At 44.1% G+C, this 18,876-nt stretch overlaps 1 protein-coding gene and 1 long non-coding RNA gene across 11 annotated transcripts in view; one reads left to right on the top strand and one right to left on the bottom strand.

Moving 5' to 3' along the window:
• The window catches only part of Inpp5b (inositol polyphosphate-5-phosphatase B), a 51,983-nt gene that overhangs the window by 31,719 nt on the left and 1,388 nt on the right, over nt 1–18,876 (bottom strand). For 4 of the 8 annotated variants that reach the window (XM_087215246.1, XM_087215247.1, XM_087215248.1 and 1 more), the window contains exons 4-7: nt 18,039–18,136; nt 17,858–17,887; nt 16,112–16,226; nt 10,513–10,663 (exon numbers count right to left, since the gene is read on the bottom strand). In XM_087215246.1, coding sequence (XP_087071372.1) covers nt 10,513–10,663; nt 16,112–16,226; nt 17,858–17,887; nt 18,039–18,136 — 394 coding nt within the window. Of the gene's footprint in view, nt 1–10,277; nt 10,401–10,512; nt 10,664–16,111; nt 16,227–17,857; nt 17,888–18,038; nt 18,137–18,876 lie in introns of those variants that run through there. The other 4 variants (XM_004850999.3, XM_004851003.3, XM_004851002.4 and 1 more) reach the window with 2 other exon arrangements.
• LOC106009883 (uncharacterized) lies at nt 10,482–13,085 on the top strand. 3 transcript variants are annotated; one of them, XR_015452732.1, is made up of 3 exons: nt 10,482–10,668; nt 11,017–11,392; nt 11,506–13,085. It is a non-coding gene; the product is annotated as an uncharacterized LOC106009883 (long non-coding RNA). The 3 variants fall into 3 exon arrangements; XR_002397055.2 differs by having other exon boundaries at nt 11,017–11,846; nt 12,142–13,085; XR_015452731.1 differs by having other exon boundaries at nt 11,017–13,085.

Below are 18,876 nucleotides of genomic sequence, written 5' to 3'. Positions count from 1 at the left end.
GGCAGGTCAATCACAGTACCATCTGCAGCTTGATCTGAATGTGAGAAAGTGTAGACATCTTCTATTTGTCTTGTGACTTCTGTGCTTTCCACTGCACATCTTTTTTTTTTTTTTTTCTTTTTTTGGTGCTAGGGATCGAACTCAGGACTTTGCGCTTGCAAGGCAGGCACAGCGCCACTGAGCTACATCCCCCGGCCCTCTACTGCACACCTTAAAGTATCAAATCCTTCCCACAAGCCTGGCTAAGTAGACAATGCTGTCTCCGGAAGTTCCTTCGTCCAAGTCTAGGTATTACAGCCTAATATATAGACCCACAACCTTTTATCTGGAAGCCTTTGAGTCAAATGTATTTTGGAATTCACCAAAAAAAAAAAAAAAAAAAAGTTGAAAAAAATGCCTGACAAGTGCAAGGTCCTGAGTTCTATCCCGATACCAAAAAAAAAAGTATTTTAGAATTCAGAATTCAGAGGATTTTAGAAAGATAAATATATTATCTGTATCAGGGCTGGGGATGTAGCTCAGTGGCACTGTGCCTGCCTGGCAAGGGCAAGGTCTTGAGTTCAATCTCCGACTGGGAAAAAAAAAAAAGAATGAGTCAAATATATTATCTGTATCATATACTATAATAACCCCAGCAAAGTCGAAGGCACAGTACAACTTATGAATACCAACACTCAGTGGGATATATAAAACCTATAAATAGTCTCATAACAGTAAAAGCAGGTCTTACTGCCAAACTGAGCTTGAGCCAAACTTACAGCCTCCTCCCCTTTGTTTGCAGTACTGAGGGATCAAACCTAGGGTGCTCTACCACTAAGCTACATTCCCAACTCATTGTTTTATTTTTTATGTTGAGACAGGGTCTCACTAGTTGTTTTTTTTGTTTTGTTTTGTTTCCAGTACCGAGGATCAAATTCAGGACCTTGCATTTGGCTAGGCAGGTGTGGCACCACTGAGCTACATTCCCAGCTCTCTCACTAAGTTGTCCAGGTAGGACTTGAACTTGTACCCCTCCTGCCTCAGCCTTCCTAGCCCCAAGGATTCAGATGTACACCACCATGGTTGGCAAAAAACTTTTTAGCCTTCAGAAGTTCAAAACTGCCAATAAGGCACTAAGGATGGAAGTTATGAGCATGGCCGATATATCTATATGTGTAAGAAAGGTCCAGCATACACACCTGCATACATATATACTAGAAGCAAATACACACATATAGATTTCTATAGACACATACATACTGCTATGGGTTGGATGTAGTTTGCAGGCCTGAAATCTGCCATCCACTCACCCCTCTTTACTGGCCTCCATAGTTAGCCTCATTCTCTTGGCTTCATACTCCAGGCTGGAACCTCCTCATTTGTTGCCTCAATGGTCTCTCCACCAAGAGATCCTTCCGCTTCTCCCCACCCAATATAAACTCTGGACTTGGGCACATAAAACTCTGATTTCATGTCTCTCTGCTCTAAACTTTTCAGTGTTACACCACTGCCTACAGATTAAGGTTCAGACTGATTCAGACGGCACATTCAGACCTTTGCCCACTGGCTTCACTAAGTACTCTCTCATTATTTACCACACAGACAGTCTGATCTAAAAAGACAGATACCTCCCACATGCCACCTAACTCTTGCCTCCATATGAAGTCCCTCCTACTTTCTGCATACCTTTGTACACCCTTCCTTCAAACTCCAGCCTCAACTCCAACCCCTCCTTTGTGAAGCCTGACTCAACCACACCAGTAGCCAGGAGAGGGTTTTCTGAAATCTGAAGGTCTTCTTGTCCACATGTCTTGTTTGGCACTTTAAGGATGACTCTTAAACTCAATAGTGTCCTGGAAAAGGGTTTGGGGTTTGGAATAAAACACAGCTGGCTATTTTATTGGCTCCATCTATTACCCTATATGAAACCTCACACAAATGACTTAATTTGTTTCCTCATTTGTAAAATGGGGTTAATACTGCCACCCTTACAAAGAAGCCAAGAGGATGAACAAATGCAATCTATATGAGTCAAGAGCCTAGCACAATACCTAGTACACAGCAGAGACTCAGGAATTGTTCTTCTCCCTCTTCTCCATCACTCCTAAATCCCCACTGCTTTGATAACAATGCCTATCATTTATGGAGTACCTCTCATAGCTAGGTACTGTAATAAATGCTTTACGCATTGTTCCTGATTATTGCCTTCATTTTACAAATAAGGATACCAAGACCTACAGCAGAGAGCAGACATGCCCAAGCACACAGCTATTAAATGGCCCAGCTGACATTAAAAGTCAGACCTGTTTGATTGCAATGCCCTACAACTTCCCCTTTTGCAAACATGAGCAAAACAATACAATGAAACTGAAAACTCTGAGAGATAAGTACTATGTGAATATGAGGATTAAGTCTGTTTAGATTACAAAGCACAAAAGTATCATCATGGTCTCCACAGGATATGTGGGTGTGTGGCTGTTACTGCTGGATGGAGATCATGTCCTACCCTTTCAGAGCATCTACAGAACAGGTCTAGGAAGAGGTATTCCCTTCTAGTTTCTCAGTCACCAGCCTTTCCATTCCATTTCCAGCACACTAGAAGTTGTTGCAAAACCATATGAGTAAAATACTGTAAATTATGTGTTCCAAAAACACCTGACAGTTCAGATTGGCAGGATAAAGAAGGCTGGCTCAACATCTGGCAATGATACCACACTGGGCACATACCACCAGAGGACTATCCCATGGGTTCTTTCCATCTAAGGCGGAACAGCGCATATCAGCAAGAGATAGATTCACTTCATAGATAAACAGGGCCAGATTCAACTGCTCATAGGCTGAGGACAAACAGGTTCAACTACTCAGAATCTAAGTTAGGCTGTGTTAATAATGATAATAATAGACACATTAGGGCCAGGGATTTAGCTCAGTAGTTCTGCCACCTGTCTCGCAAGCGCAAGGTCCCAAGTTCGATCCTCAGTACCAAAATAATAATAATAATAATAATAATAAACACATTAACATAAATAATATTAATGGTAAATACTTAAATCTCACTACACATGAAATACTGTTTTCATCATTTTACATTTCTTCTTTCTTACAACTATTCTGAGATGGGTGCTATTACAGACACATTACAGACCAGGAGATAAACACACAGAAGTTAAAACAACTTGCCCTAGAGCACACAGTAAGTAGTAAGTGACACAGCTGGAATTCAAACCCAAGGAATCCAAGTGGAGAATCTATACTCACAACCAAATCACTTCGCAGAAAAAAAAGTATCAGAAAGTATCCCTGGCAGAAGAAATAACTTCAGCAAAAGCACAAAGTCGTGGATTATGGTACACTCAGACAAAAGTAACAAGTGAGATAAGTAGAAGTGGGTTTTAAAAAATAAAAATAAAAAAAAAAAGAAGTGAGTTTTGTTTGAGACATGTTTGAAGATACAAAATAAGAATGTAGGGATTAGGGCTCAAGTATTAGATTCAAACAGATGATCTGAGTTTTATTCTCAACTCTGTCACCAACCAGCTGATTGTAGCCTGTTACCACCTGCTCTGAGCCTCAACCTGCCCAAATGATCATTCTTTCAGAATTTTTATGGCATAGACCCAAAGTAAGTGGTTAATACAGTACAACTGCTAATAATGATAATACTAGTAGTAACAATGATAAATTCAGGAACTATACGACCTTGACTGCCATTTGGAGTGTGGATTTTACTTTTTTTTTCCTCTTATGGCTCCCCAAGTGTTTGCATAGTACATAGTGTACAAGACAGGGAGCTCTTGAGTGAAGTTCATAACACAGGGAACTGGTATTAGAAAGCATGGAAAGAATCCATTTTTATCGCTTCAGCTTGGCCACTATTCCAAATAGGTCTGTTATCATTTTTTCCTTTTTCTTTCCTTTTTTTTTTTCTCCTTTGTGGTACTGGAGATAGAATGCACCCACAGTCTTCTCTCTCAGCTATATTCCCAACTTTTTTTTCTTTTGAGATAGGGTCTCAGTAAGTCATTAAATTCCCCAGGGTGAGTTGAAACTTGTAATCCTCCTGCCTTAACCTTCAAGTGCTAGAATTACAAGCATGCACCACCACACCCTGCTTCTGTTGTTCGTGTTTTGCCATACTGGGGATTGAACCCAGTGCCTTCTCACTGAGCTACATTCCCAGCCTTTTTTTGCGGGGGGGGGGGTACTGGGGATCGAACTCAGGTCCTTCCGCCTGCAAGGCAGGCGGCAGAACCACTGAGCTAAATCCCCAGCCCTTTTTTTTTGCAGCACCAGGGATCAAACTCAGAACCTTGCACTTGCAAGGCAGGCACAGTGCCACTGAGCTAAATCCCTGGCACCCTTTTTTATTTTTTCGGACAGGGTCTCGCTAAGTGGCTGAATGACCCAAGATAAGCTCAAACTCATCATCTTCCTGCCTCAGTCTCACAAGTATTGGAATTATAGATGTGAAAGTACAGGTGTATCTTCTTTAAATTCAAATTAACTATGCTTAGTTTTCTTTTTCTTTTCTTTTTTTTTTTTTTTGGTACCAGGGATCGAACTCGGGTCCTTGTGCTTGCGAGGCAGGCGGCAGAACCACTGAGCTAAATCCCCGGCCCTCTTTTTATTTTCTAACAGTATTTTTTTTCTTTTTTGAGACAATTTCCCTATGTAGTTCATGCTGGCCTTGAACTCAGGGCAATCCACTTGCCTCATATCCCCTCCCACCAGTGCTGGGATTACAGGCATGCACCACCACACTCACTTTATTTTTTCCCCCCACTACGGGGAATCGAACTCAGGACCTTGTGCTTGCCAGGCAGGCAGTGTGCCACTGAGCTACATCCTTGGCCTGCACAACCATTTTAAACACAGCATTTTACGGCTTTTTTTTTTTAAGTACACAGATTTTTTTTTTTGGTACCAGGGATCAAACTCAGGACCTTGCACTTGCGAGGCAGGCGGCAGAACCACTGAGCTAAATCCCCGGCCCTAAAAGTACACAGATTTTAACATTTGAAATGGGTGCACACACCTCCACAGACTATAAACGTATGAGCCCTGGCCTCAAAATCCAATGTGCACCTTACACAAATCCGATTTAGGTTAGCAAGGACTAAATGACTAGTTTAGTTTTCAAAGAGGAAGACTACAGTGTTACTACTTTACAGCTGTAGTTCAGCAGTAGTAGGGTGTGGAGAGATGACTTTCCTCCAGCCCCTCCTTCAGTGGGCCTTCTGCGAACTGTCTGTGGTGTGGAGATACAGCTGAAAGAGAAGTGGGGAAGAACAAACCAGGAAGCGGGGGAAGGGAGTGGAAAGCGCGCTCTAAGGGGAAAGCGGCAGTTGTTTAGGCTACAAATTATATGCGTCTCTATACTCGAATCAAAGACAGACACCTATTAAGAGCACCTAGGGATGTTCAAGATATTACACTGGCGTTTGGGAAGGAGAGGGGGATGCAAAACGCCATGGGCAGCAAGTTCAAGCTTATACAAATGCAGCTTCATGTGAAGTCCACAAAAAGGTAGCAAAGTACAGGGCTCTTATCCAGAAATATAAGCAGTCAAATTTGAAGAAAGAGGAAATGAATGTGATTGTGGTGCATAAGACTAGACAGGTGAGCTGAGGCCAGACTATGAAGGACTTAAATGACACACTAAGGAATTTAAGTTCTATACTGTAAGCAACAGGGAGTGGTGTTAATACTCAAGTTCACATAGAAAAGATGGGATATGCCAGCTGTGGCACATGCCTGTAATTTCCAGAAGGATCACAAGTTCAAGCACATCCCAGGCAACTTAGTGTCTTAGCAAGACCCTGTTTCCAAAAAAAAGGGCTGAGGATGTAGCTCAGTACAATCCTCACAGTGTGAAAGAAAGAAGAAGAGAGCATACTGCATGAACTATGAAGACTGTGACAAGTGGCAGATAGGATTGGCACTGCAGGAAAAAAAAAAATGAATGAAAGTTGCTTATTTAACAGGAGAGCAGGGCCAGGGAGTTAGCTCAGTGGCACAGTGCCTGCCTCACAAGTGCAAGGTCCTGAGTTCGAGCCCCAGTGCTGGGGGTAAAAAAAAAAAAAAGAGCAAAGGGAAGAGTCAAGATGATCAAGGTTGGGCCGGGGATTTAGCTCAGTGGTTCCACCGCCTGCCTTGCAAGCACAAGGACCCAAGTTCAATCTCCCGTACCAAGAAAAAAAAAGGCCAGGGATTTAGCTCAGTGGTTTGGCTGCCTGCCTCACAAGCACAAGGTCCTGAGTTCGATCCCCGGTACCAAAAAAAAAAGAAAAAAAAGAAAAAGGTGACCAAGGATTTTAGGAACTATATTGAGGAAAAGAAAATGGAGTGAGGAAAGGAATAAGGACAGTTTTTTAAAAGAAACCACCTTAGGATAGGTCTGAAGAGGGCAGCTAGCGTCTAAGCTCTGTGGGTGGCATTTACCATGTCTGTGTTTCCTGAGCAAAAGCACCTCCAGCTAGTTTAGCATTCCTAAATCCTCCATGACTCTCCTGGAGGCAGACTTTTACTCTCACTTTATAGATCTACAGGACATTCAGGGGACATGTCTAATATCCCAAAGAGCATAGAGAAAAATATCCGGGCCACTTGGATATACACTTTATTCAAATCCTCATCATCAATATTCCAATGAAAGTTTTCTCATCCATATTTGCTAGGCTCAGTTCAAAAATGGATCATTATTAAAGTCTAAAACTTTGTTACAGTGTTTCTTTTTTTGTTTTTGGGTTTGTGTTACAATGTATTTTAAGCAACAAAAATATCACATGTAAGTCAGTTAGCTTCTATGCCCCAACACTGTCTTTCCTCTAATAAATATTGATGCCTACCTCTTCCTGAATCTGTCCCTGAGGACTTTCCTGTGCAAAGTGCCACTTCTAATTGAATGTTTATGGGTAACCTCTCTTGTTCTAGACAACCACTGTAGAATTCCAAAACAAACAGTTTTCACAAGAAAAAAAAAAATCTTTTGGGGATTCTCCTGTTCTAGAAACAAGTGAGGTTAAATGGGACAAAGAAGGAAAACGGAGAGGGGACCAACAACAGGAAGAAGAAAAATAAGCACAGTTCTGTTTTGTTTAAAGAAATAAAGTGACTCAAAACAAGTTAATTTTCATTGGAGACTGAAGAACTTCCTACAAAGGTAGAAATGATAGGTGATATTTCTACCTCTAAGATGAACAAAAGCAAAACATTTTATACATGCTAAAAAGATATGTTGGTCATACAGATTGTTTTGGGTTTGTTTTTTTTTGGTACCGGGGATCGAACTCAGGACCTTGTGCTTTCGAGGCAGGCGACGGCACCACTGAGCTAAATCCCCGGCCCCCAGATTGTATTTATTAACACCCACAAAGCAAGATGAAAGAGAGAAAAAAGAACAACCCAGAGCTATTTTTCGAACATCCTCTCTGGTTCCTACTCTGGTAATCTAGGTTACCCTTTCTGTTACCCTGAGACATAAATAGCATTCATTTCCTTTCACATGCCAAGCAGATTTTAAGGCTTTGTTTCCTGGGTCCAGGGGAAAAAATACTCATAACCCATTCCATTCTAAATTTGAGTTTCTATAGGGCCGGGGATTTGGCTAAGTGGTTTTGCCGCCTGCTGCACAAGCACAAGTACCGATCCCCGGTACCAAAAATAAAATAAAATAAAATTTGAGTTACTACAAAGATGGCTTGCTTTGAATCACCTATAGGAGAAAAAAAAAAGTTGCAAAAGACCAAAATTTGTTTGCTATTAACACTTCATTAAATTGGCCGAGAATAGCCCCCAAGGGACTTCTGAGTAGTTGTCTTTCCACTGTATTCCTCAGAATCCTCCAGAATGCAGCTCCAGGTCTTTGCATGCACCCAGAAGAAATGCACGTAGTGACTTTTTACATAGTGACTGGGATGAGTAGTGAGTCCTGTGCAGGAATCCCAGTAAGGTTTTCTGGGTAAGAGGATCTAACAATTATGAGACACAGTATTTCTCCTAGGTCAGAAAGAAAAAGCTACTCAAGTTAAGGGCGATAAAGTAAGAAGCAGAAAAGCTCCTGCCTTAGGTATCTATCAGTTTAAGGCCAGCACAAGGTCTTAGCAGCTGAAGAGACTAAGAGAATCATAAACAGGTGGCCACTTAACCAGAAGCATACATCTCACTTCAACATCACAACTTAGCTCCTAGACACAATCTGAATTTGAAGACATGGGTTCCAACTGGAAACTAGCTTCACTTCATTTTTCTACTACAATCCCACATGCTTAAATTCAGCAAAGACTAATCAAAGAAAAGAAGGGACATTTTGGAGGGAACTGCTAAAGTGAGATCCTTCCTTTATCTAACAAAGAAAAGTGGGTGAATCTCTAGCAGATTCACCTTGCCCCCAACACACCTAGGTCATAAGGTGCCCTTGCCCTTAGCCCCCCCTACAAGGACCATCTTCCCATCAGCCTGACCCTAGGCTCTTTACCTCTTTGAATAGAGTATCAATAGCCAGGCACAGTGGCACACATCTGTAAACTTGGGAGGCTGAGCCAGGAAAATCACTGAGAGTTCGAGGCCGGCCTGGGTTCCACAGTGAGTTAAGGCCACAGGTGAACTACATACTGAGACTTTGTCTCGAAAAAAAAAAAGACTATCAGACTCTTCTCAGCCTGCCACCCCCTTGGAGGAGAGGTTCCTCTAATTCTCCTGTTATGTTCCACAAACAGCATTTCAAAGCCTTGGGTTGGCTATTGGAAGTGGGTCTTTTGGCCATTTGTATAGAAGAACCAAATCCACCACGTGTTTCCCTTGGGGCTTGGATCTACTGGAGCTTCCACAGGAGGCCCAAAGGCTTTCTTCCACCTGTTGCAGAAGTAACTCCTCCCCGAGGCCAGAGCATCTCTGGAAACGAGAGATGACTCAAGTATGAGGATCTGGTGTCATTCTTACTAATTTTAACAGGAGGAACTTAGCAGTTACTAGTGTAATTCTACTTACTGTGGAAATTATGATGAGGACAGATTCTTTTAAATTAAAAGTAAAACCAAAACCTTCACAATAAGCCCTCTCCAGTATGTGGCTAGTTTTTCTTTTGTGAAAGAAAATGAAAGGTTCTGCAATCCCTGCACATTTCTCACCCAGGGGCAGATAGCTAGCTTCAGACCCAGCTGACCTGATTTTTCAGGGAATGGGCCACCCCCAATAGCCTGGCTCTGACACACTGGCTGAAAAGGCCAACTCCAGCTCTTGGTGCTGCAATTGGGCCTGCCCTCCACCGATTATCTGGATTCTGGTAGCCTCTTGTGAAGGACAAGGAGAGGATGTGCTCTTAATCTCAAATTCTCACCCATCCCGTACCATAGACTAGTAAGTCATAGGAACTGAGGCAATAGCTGTCTCAAGATCAACTCTTCAAGTGAACTCTGAGATAAGCCCAAGTAAGATGCCAACTATCAGCACCATCAGGGGCTTCAATCGCATCTTGTGGTGGCTGCAACAAAAGAGAAGCAGAAGCACTGTGTAAGAGCCCTTGCCTAGTTTCCTCTCGGTTTACAAACTCTTGTGCAACGCCCCTCATAGTTTCCAAGCCCTGTAAGAGCGCGCAGAGTGCGGGCCGAGTTGACACAGCTACCTGACAGACTCTTCATCCCTAGCAAGCGACTGAGAAAAGGGTACAAACAGGTACCAGAGGTTGTGCCAAAGCTCGAACGAAACTGGTGCTTCATGGGCACACTCGGGGGAAAACCACCAAGGAGCCCTTACCAAAAAAAACCCCCACAAAACACGCTAGAGCTGACCATAAAAGGCAGGTCTGCGGGTCCTCGCAAAGCACGGGACTGACCCAAATTTCAGCTCCGAGCCTCTTGCTCTTCAGAGCACAACCTCTTGCTCAACAATTAGTCTTTTGTGCTGCATCACACTAGTCCCTTTCACCTGTAATCTCATCCCAGCCTCCAGTCCCAGGGTGGGCAGGTTCCCCTGGACCAGCTCTGCGCACTAACGGAGAAGCCCACGTACACCGTACCCCATGCAAAGGAAGCTCTGTCACAGGACGGCACACTCCCTAGAAACACTCGCCAAGGTCATGACTGAAGAGCAAGCTCGGCTGGAGAAACTGAGCCCCCGACAGGGGCAGCGAGCAGCCCGAGGTAACAGAGAGAGCTGGAAACGAGGCTTCACCCAAACCCCTGCCTGCGGAAGCCTGGGTACCCGGTTCCCATTGGCCTGCCCCGCCCTGCCGGGCTGAGGACATCCCCAGAGAACTTCAGCCCAGCCTCCCGGACCCAGCTTCCCACCGCCCGGCGGACCTGGAAAGAGGCGCTCCCGGGAGCCGGCGGCGGCAGACATTTCCCTGCCTGCTTCCTCTAGCTCTTCATCCCGCCGCCGCCCCGCATACTCCGCCCCTAGAAAAGCCCGCCCCCTCGTGCCACCTTCCCCAATCGAAAGCCAGTCTATTCCATCACCCCTCCCTCATACGGGACGAGACCCGCCTCCTGAAACCAGCCCTCCTCCAATCCCCGCCTCATCTTGCGAAACAGATACCTGCCTCCGCCAATTGTCCCGTATCCAGGCCAGGTACTCTGGGACAAGCTCCAACCGCTTTCTGTCCGCGAGTCTGGCTCTGGCTCCGGCTCCCTGCCCTCGTATCGGGACAGCCACAGGAATTGAGGATCCCGCGTCGCAGGGTCGAAGCCTGTGGTAAGAAAAAGAAGCTCTGACTGGGCCACGAGTTTGAAGGGGTTGAAGAGCCATTTCTCTATGATTGCATTTTCTGGAGAAAAGAAACTCCAGTCCCTTATCCCAAGCACAGCGTAAGTCCTAAATCCGAGGCCCAGATGCAGTAAAAGTGCGAACACAGTCGCGCGCTCTGCCATTCCTCCGACCGCCTAGTGCTAAGGCCTGTGCTTTTGGATATTACCCTCTTAATCCTCAAAACAAACTATGGGGTAGAGACCTATTATCCCAATTTTATCCTCTTTTAAGACGTAGGTATTTTGTCCCAGCAATGGGAAAGTGACTAAGACAAGTTCTATGGTTCCCCTTTAGGGTTCCCCTTTACACAGATTGCCACCAATCCTTCCTAGAAATTCTGGAGCCTCCTCTGCTTCTGACTCAAACCCAGGTCTGTCTGACTCCAATGAACCCTTTTGCTGTCCTGCCTGTCAGCTTGAACTGCATGAACTGGATGGAACTGAATTGGATTTGCAAGGACATGACAAATTAGAAGAATGAAGAAATCCCTGTCATGACAATTCAGAGAAGTGGAGTTAGTACAGTTTCCCTGCTGGTTACCCCGCAGTGGGATACAAGAAATAAAAATAGATAAAAAAGGAGACAAGGAAACTCCATTATTTGTCTCACATATTATCTTAAAACTTTGGGACAGATCCCTTGCCCAGCTCTGCAGGTAGCAGAGTGTCAGGTAATATAGAGTTTATTGGCCCTAAATTCATCTTAACTTCCTTCAAAACTGGGGACACCAAGATAAGGGGGAATTTTCAGGGACTCTTAGTTGCCAGCTTTTGCAACTTCCAGTTCCAGATACCCTTGGAGCAATGGCTAGAAGTCTTCAAAGCTACAACCAGATCAGTTTCCAGAGAAAGGAGAATCTTGCTGACCACCTGTTGATGAGATCATCTTCCCCCAAGCAAGAGCAATAATCTCAAGACAGGAACTGAGGCTGCCATACACACAACCCCCACACAAGGAAGATCAACTCAGGAGACAAATTGCCCCTCAAACCATAAGGATTTCTTCAGAGCGATGGAAGCTGACAGCTGAGACAGTAATCTATTGGACCTGGCCCACTTCTGGTAGTCCTTAAAAGCTGATCTTGTGTTTTTGTGCCCAGGCCAGTCTGAATCTCCTTTGTCAGAGTAAGTCCCCTCCAGTTACTTTGGCTGGAGTCTTTTCTATTCTCCCTTATATCTAATTCTGCCTGATAAACCTTTCCATGCCAGGAAAAGTTTTCTGCCTGATAAACCTTTCCATGTCATTGCCAGGGCCCTGGTCCAAGCCTCATTTTTTTTTTTTTCTTGGTACCAGGGATCAAACTTGGGTCCTTGAGGTTGCAAGGCAGGTGGTGGAACTACCAAGCTGAATCCCGTCATTTTTAAATCCGCCTCACTTTTTAAACTGTTATAATTCATTCTTCTTCTTCTCCCTGCCCAGGACTCTTGACGAAGCCCAACCAACCTCCAATGCTGCTTGACAAAGTTCCAGCTGGGGGAAAGAAAGGGTGGAACACATCGTACCCTCATGTTTTATTTTTTCTTGCCATAATGTTTATAATTGTTACTCTGGTCACAGGAGTCACTGTGTTTGTGACTAACAACAAACTCTCCATGAGGCAAATTGGCAATGATGTATTGAAATCTGATCTGGCTCAAAAGTCCCAAATTCCAGTTTCTCTTAGTTCTATTACCTCATCTATGTCTGAAAAAACCTCTCCTAAAACCCCCCTCTGTTTTCCCACTACTATAACTCCCTCTCTTATTGCTCACATTCTTTTTACTAAAGGGGTCTTATGAAGAGATTGGAAGGATAGACTTTAGATGTAAGAAATAGTGGGAAATGGGAAATAGAAAAAAAGTTAAGACAGGAAAACACATTAAGGGGGCAAGTTACTCAGTATTTCTCAAAGTGCTGCAAATATCTCCTGCTCATGGACTATGAACCCAAATGACACTTAGGTAAGATAAACAGAGGTATAGAAAAATAGCTAATAGCAAACTATATTAACCATTGTACAGTTTCTCAAGGGCTAGCTGGTGACCACAAGTTTGACATTTAATTAATTAAATCTTGCTTGTACCCCCGCTGATATAGGGATTTTGATTAAGTTACTCTCTGGAGATTTTGATTAAGTTACATTCTATTCTGTTTAGGTATGGGAAAATAAGGGGACAATTGTAATTTTTAAGAAATGTATTCATGGTGTTCAATGAAATGAATCAGCTTAGAAAAAATATACTGTTTAGCAAAAATAACCTTTACCTCACTAGATATTGCTAAGGTAACCAAAAATCTAAACATATTCCGCCCAATGCCTCTTAGCTATTGCTTAAAGATATAAAAATAAATCAGACCCTGAGACTTCTCAGAGGGAACCTGAACATCGCTTGTAAAGGTTCTTTTCTCATCGGCGGCCCAGGACATCTCCCCTTCCTACCCTACATCGACTGTAGCTGGTCTGCGACAGACTCTCCCTCCACTAACTTTACCAGAGAAGTTTTCCTAACTTGCCAAATCACTCCCCAGTTTCAAATTCCTTAACTATTCACTGTAAACCACAGGGCAAAGTTTAACTTCTTTGTCATTTATTGAAGACACTACTAGCCGCCAAGCTGTAATTCCAGTACTGAGGGAGGCTGAGACAGAAGGATTGCAAGTTGGAGCCCAGACTGGGCAATTTAGCAAGACGTCTCAAAATAAATAAATAAATAAAAAATGGGATGGGGATATAGCTCAGCAGTGAGGCCCTGGGTTTGATCCTCACTACCACATTACCCCCCCACACACACACACACAGACTCTTCATGAGCTGCCCTGTGCCACCCTCCCCTGACTCAGCTCTTTCCTACTCCAAGTTCAGTCCCACCAAAGGGCCTGTTCTTCCCAACCACTGCTATGCCTGTTTCCTCCTTGTTGCCTGCCTGGGAAAAACCTCTTATGCTTCCTTCTAATCTCAGCTTCAATATCACTTCCTGCTGGGCATAGTGGGACACACCTGTGATCCTAGCACTTGGGAAGCTGACGCAGGAGGATTGCCATGAGTTTGAGGCCCGCCTGGGCTACATAGTGTGTTCAGGGCCAGCTTGGACTATATAGCAATACCCTGCCTCAAAGATTTAAAAAAGAGAAAGAAAGAAAGAAGGAAGGAAGAAAGAAAAGAAAAGAAAAACACCCCTTTTACACAAAGCCTTCCCTAAACCACTGACATATAGAGAGAGGGTGGTACGGACCAGGAGACTAATCAAGCATTAGAGCAAAACAGGAAGGCTCAGACTAGTAGAACTACTGTAGCCAGTCCTGCCTAACTTGGCTGTACAGTTCACTAGCCATGTACTCAGCGAGGCACTTAGCCTCTCTGAGTCTCAGTGTCCTCATCTGTGAAGTGGAAAAACTGATAATACCTATTGTGTAAGGTTGTATTAAGAATTAGGAGAGATGTGTGAACAGGTCTTAGAATGATGTCTAACATGATGAATCACCAGTGAATGCTGGCTATCATTCCTTTTACACAGAGGGGACCCAACACTTTCTGAGCTCCCTGTATAGTACGCACTTTTATATGTGTAACTTCTTTTAATTCTCACAACCCCAAGAAGAAGATAGTCATTAGATACAAAAGACTACAAAAACTAAAGCTCAGCAGGGTAAAGTGGCTTGCCCAAAATCACATGGCTAAGGATTGACAGGTACGGATTCAAACTCAAGGCTCTGTTTAGCTTCAGAGCTCGTGCTATTTGCTTTCCAGGTTGAGTATCCCTTATCCCAAATGCTTGGGACCAGTAGTTTCAGATTTCAGATTTTGGAATGATAGCATAGATATAGTGAAATATCTAAGAAATGGGACCCAAGTCTAAATGCAAAATTTATGTTTCATGCACTCCTTATACATATAACCTGAAGGTAAATTTGATCCATGTAAAATTTAAATATGTATTATATATTAAGTATACTAAATATACACTTTAATATATTAAATATATATTAACATTGTGTATTATAATATTCCAGGTTATATTAATATCAACATGTTATATATTTATATATTAAATTAAATAATATATATTATTAACAAATCTATCTATATAGATTCACACTGACCTATATCCCTAGCCCTATTTTTTTTTTTTTTTTTGAGATGGGGTCTTGCTAAGTAGTTCAGGCCAGGCTTGAACTCACTATGTAGCCCAGGCTGGCCTTGAACTCCCGGCAGTCCTCCTGCCTCAGCCTCCTGAGTGCTGGCATTACAGGCATGTGCCACCACACCTGGCTTATAAAATATTTTAAATAATTTTGTAGGTACAACAAAGCTTCATGGTGTGGAATTTTCCACTTGTAGCATTATATTGGCACTCAGAACATTTTGGATTTTGGAGCCATTTGGATTTTAGGGTTAGAAATGGTCAACCTGCATTACTATTACTACCGCCTCCTAGAACTACTACCAATAATCATACAATAAATTATCTTAAGATTTAGAAAAAAAAAAGATTTAGAGATAACTCAGTTGTACCACCCCTGCCTTGCAAGCCAAGGTCCTGAGTTGATCCCTGGACCAAAAACAACAACAACAAAAAACAAACAAACAAAGATTTAGAGATAAAATTTCCCGTTTATACAATAAATTTTAAACTCCTTAACTGGCCACTATGGCTGTGTCATCTTGTTGCTACTTCCTTTTCCTCAAAGCCAGTACGTTTCCTGGCGGATCAAGTGAAATCGTTGGGAGCCCCCAGGGTTTGGGCTCCGTAGTGAAACCACCATAGAAGACAAGCTCTCTCCTATTCCTACAGAGATGTTACCCTGAAGGGAAACCACCAGTAATGGGTGACTCCCTAGGCCCCAGCACCTGGTGGCTTGAATTTGCATTTTCCATACCTGATCCTCTGCTCTATACATAAACTCACCTTCACCTGCCAGGCAATCTCTGATCTAAACAAATTCTGTCCTAGAGTCCACTAATGTCTCACTATGAGACCAAAGCTAGACCATCTTCTCAGCTGCAGTGAAGGACAGCAGAGTTCAAGGGCATGGGAGCCCATATGACAGACTTCCGTTGGTTCTGGGGGTGGGTGCTTGAGAGAGAGAGATGAGCTCCTAGAAGCTGCTGGCCCTGCCAACAGCTTGCCCTGTACAAGGTCACAGAACTTGCCCTGTGCAGCCCTGCCCAGAGCCGGGAGAGCAAAGGGGCCCTGCCATGGTTAACACTAGATTCAGAAACCATAAACAGAAGCAGAAATGCAAATGCCATGGTTGATAGGTGGACTGGGGGCACTGCAGCTTCATGCCAGCAGCTTGGAGAAGGCACAGAATCTGTGCAGTGAGTCCAAAGGATGGACAGTCAGCTGGAGTAGGTTAGCGGGTGAGAGGCCCATGCTCACCAGCCCTCCCAGGGACCCTGGGGTCTTACCTACCAGGACAGGCTCTGGCGACTTCCTGGAGGAACATCCTGGTGTGTGAGCCAAATGGTAGTTGGAATAAGAGGCTGAGCTCTCCTGTGTCCAGCTGGACAGTCACATCTGAGCCTGCACAGAAGAGCAAGAAATGAGCCCTTGGCTGCCAGGAGCTGGGTACTCGGCTGCATTTTAAGAGTCCCTAGAATGGCGATTCAGCAGCCCAGGCTTCCAAAGCCCTTGGGCCCTAGGCAACTTACTCAGGGCTGCTGCAGGGATGGTACCTGTACCCTCAGTTCCAAATGAATACCACCCTGCTTTATTGAGGGGGTAGAATAAGTTTCTGAAAAGTCAGTAAGCCTCACCACTGCAATGCTAATGGAGCTAGAAGAGACAGGTTCTCTGGACTTGTAGGCTCTTCCCCTCCTGGTGGAATGAAAACCATGTAGAGATGTCCAGAGGGACAGTCCACTAGTAAGTCGATCTTACAGTACCAAGCATTGTGCTAGAAAGTAGGAATACCATAGTGAAGAGAACACATGTATCCTCAGGGAGCTGGACTGGAAGGCAGCTTGCTCAGATAAGCCCTGTACCCAATGGTACCTGACCAGTACTCAAAAGCATGAGTCAAAAGAAAGAAAGAAAAAATTTTAATTGAAAACATGTGCCAAACTAATGAACAGATGTGATCTGGCAGAGTGATTCAGAGGGTGACCACACACCTGTAATCACAGCACTCAGGATGTTGTGGCAGGAAGATTGTATTTGAGCCCAGCTTAGGCTGCATAGCAAGTTAAAGACCAGCCTATACTATGTATTGAGCCCTTGTCTCAAAACAAAAACAAAAGCCCAGAAAAAACAAGTGTGGGCTCCAGAGTCTGGATTCAGAGTTTGAATCATGGTACTGAGACAGCTAAACTAGCGCTCAGTCTTATAGGGTTAATAAACATAGCAGGGAATTTGGAGTTAAAAAGTGGAATAGGCCAGCCATGGTGGTACATGCTTATAATCCCAACACTCTGGGAGCTGAGGCAGGAAGATCACAAATTTAAGCCCAGCCTGGGTAATTTAACAATTTAATAGGACCTTGTTTCAAATGAAAAATAACAAGGATTGGGTAGAGCATTTGCCTAGCATGCTCAAAACCCTAGGTTCAACCCACAGCACTGGGAAAAAAAAGGTCTACCATTAAATAAGTCAATACAAACACAAATCACTGTGAGTGACAGAGGGCTGGTAAGAATGAGAAAAAGACACATGTATCAGCAAGATACAATTTCAGGCTGGATGTGCTACCGCACGTCTATAATCCAAACACTCTGGAGGCTGAGGCAGGGGAATCGTCACTAGTCTGAGGCCAGCCCTGGGCTACATAAGGAGTTCAAGGCCAGCTTGAATTACATAGAGAGATCCTGTCTCAAAACAAACAGAAAGATACAATTTCAAGGATTCATCAAAGGCTTCCTGGGAAAAGAAATGTGTGGCCTGAAGCCCTAAAGGATGAGTAGGAGTTAGTCAAGTGCAAGGCGCTGTGGGGCATTCAGGAGGTGGGAACTCTGCTGTGGGAACTTGTGGGGATTGAAGGGGTGGGTGCCACCCAGTGGAGCAAGCCAAGGGGGTGATGGAGATGAGCCTGCGGGGGTGAGCGGGCCCAGATCCTGCAGGGTCTACTTGTCACAGCAAAGATACTTCACACTACTGCTCTCTCTGCAAACCCTGTACCCTGTACCCCAGCTGGAACCCAGACTGAGAAGACCACTCACCAAGGATGTAGAGTTCACCATCTGAGGACACTGTCAGGGAGGGAGATAGAACTTCTTTAGCATCGGAGCACTCTTGGCCCAGCATCCTCCTTCCTCCCACAGCCATCACCCCAACAAGGGTATAGTTGAACTGGGGGTATCCAGAAGAGAGGGATTCCCACCACCCAGTCTCCTGTGGCACCTTCTTCTAGTGTGAAGTCCCGCGAGACTGGTACTATCTGGTCCAAAGTGACATCGTCCCCGGTAATGGCCATCCTCCGATGCATGTACAGGAAGAGACTAAGGGCAGGAAGCAGAAGTGAGGGGTGGGGCCACTGGCTGTGCTTCAGGCCCATCTTGGGGTTCCTGGGTGCTCACACAACCTCATAAGTCCCTAGTGCCGGGCTGGCAGTGCCCTGACCACGCACACACCTCAAGCCATCTCTTTCAAGAATGCAGGAAGACCACAATTTATGGATGAAGTCATCAAGGCTGAATTTGTAGCTGAGCTTGATGGTGCACAACTGTAATGCCAGCATTCTTGGAGGCTGAGGCAGAAGGCTCAAAAATTTGAACCCAGGGCCAGGCAAAGTATAAAAAGATTTAAGATGTGACATGTACATTTACCAACTCCCCATGATGAACGTAATCATTATGTACCGCAAACATCCACTAATAAAAATTAAAACTTGAAAAAAAAAATGGAGGCATGCTTTAAAACTTCAAAAAAAAAAAGTTTGAGGGCCAGGGATTTAGCTTAGTGGTTTCGCCGCCTGCTACTCAAGTGCAAGGACCTAAGTTCGATCCCCGGTACCAAAAAAAAAGGTTGAACTCAAGCTGGGCCACTTAGCAACTCAGTGAGATCCATTCCAAAAAGGGCCAGGAATATAGCTCACTGTGAAGGTTCTTGGTTTAATCTCCAATACTAGAGGGGGAAAAAAAGGAGGTAAAAATAAAAAAAGGCTGGGGTGTAATTCAGCATTCCCTGAGTCCAATCCCCACTATTACAAAAAAAGAAAACCAAAGTTATCATTATGATA

Source organism: Heterocephalus glaber, unplaced genomic scaffold (assembly GCF_053883595.1).
Source record: "Heterocephalus glaber isolate CG9 unplaced genomic scaffold, H.glaber_assembly_v1.0 deba00001452, whole genome shotgun sequence".
In the NCBI taxonomy this organism is placed as follows: domain Eukaryota; kingdom Metazoa; phylum Chordata; class Mammalia; order Rodentia; family Bathyergidae; genus Heterocephalus; species Heterocephalus glaber.
This window is presented reverse-complemented; position numbering and strand designations above follow the sequence as displayed.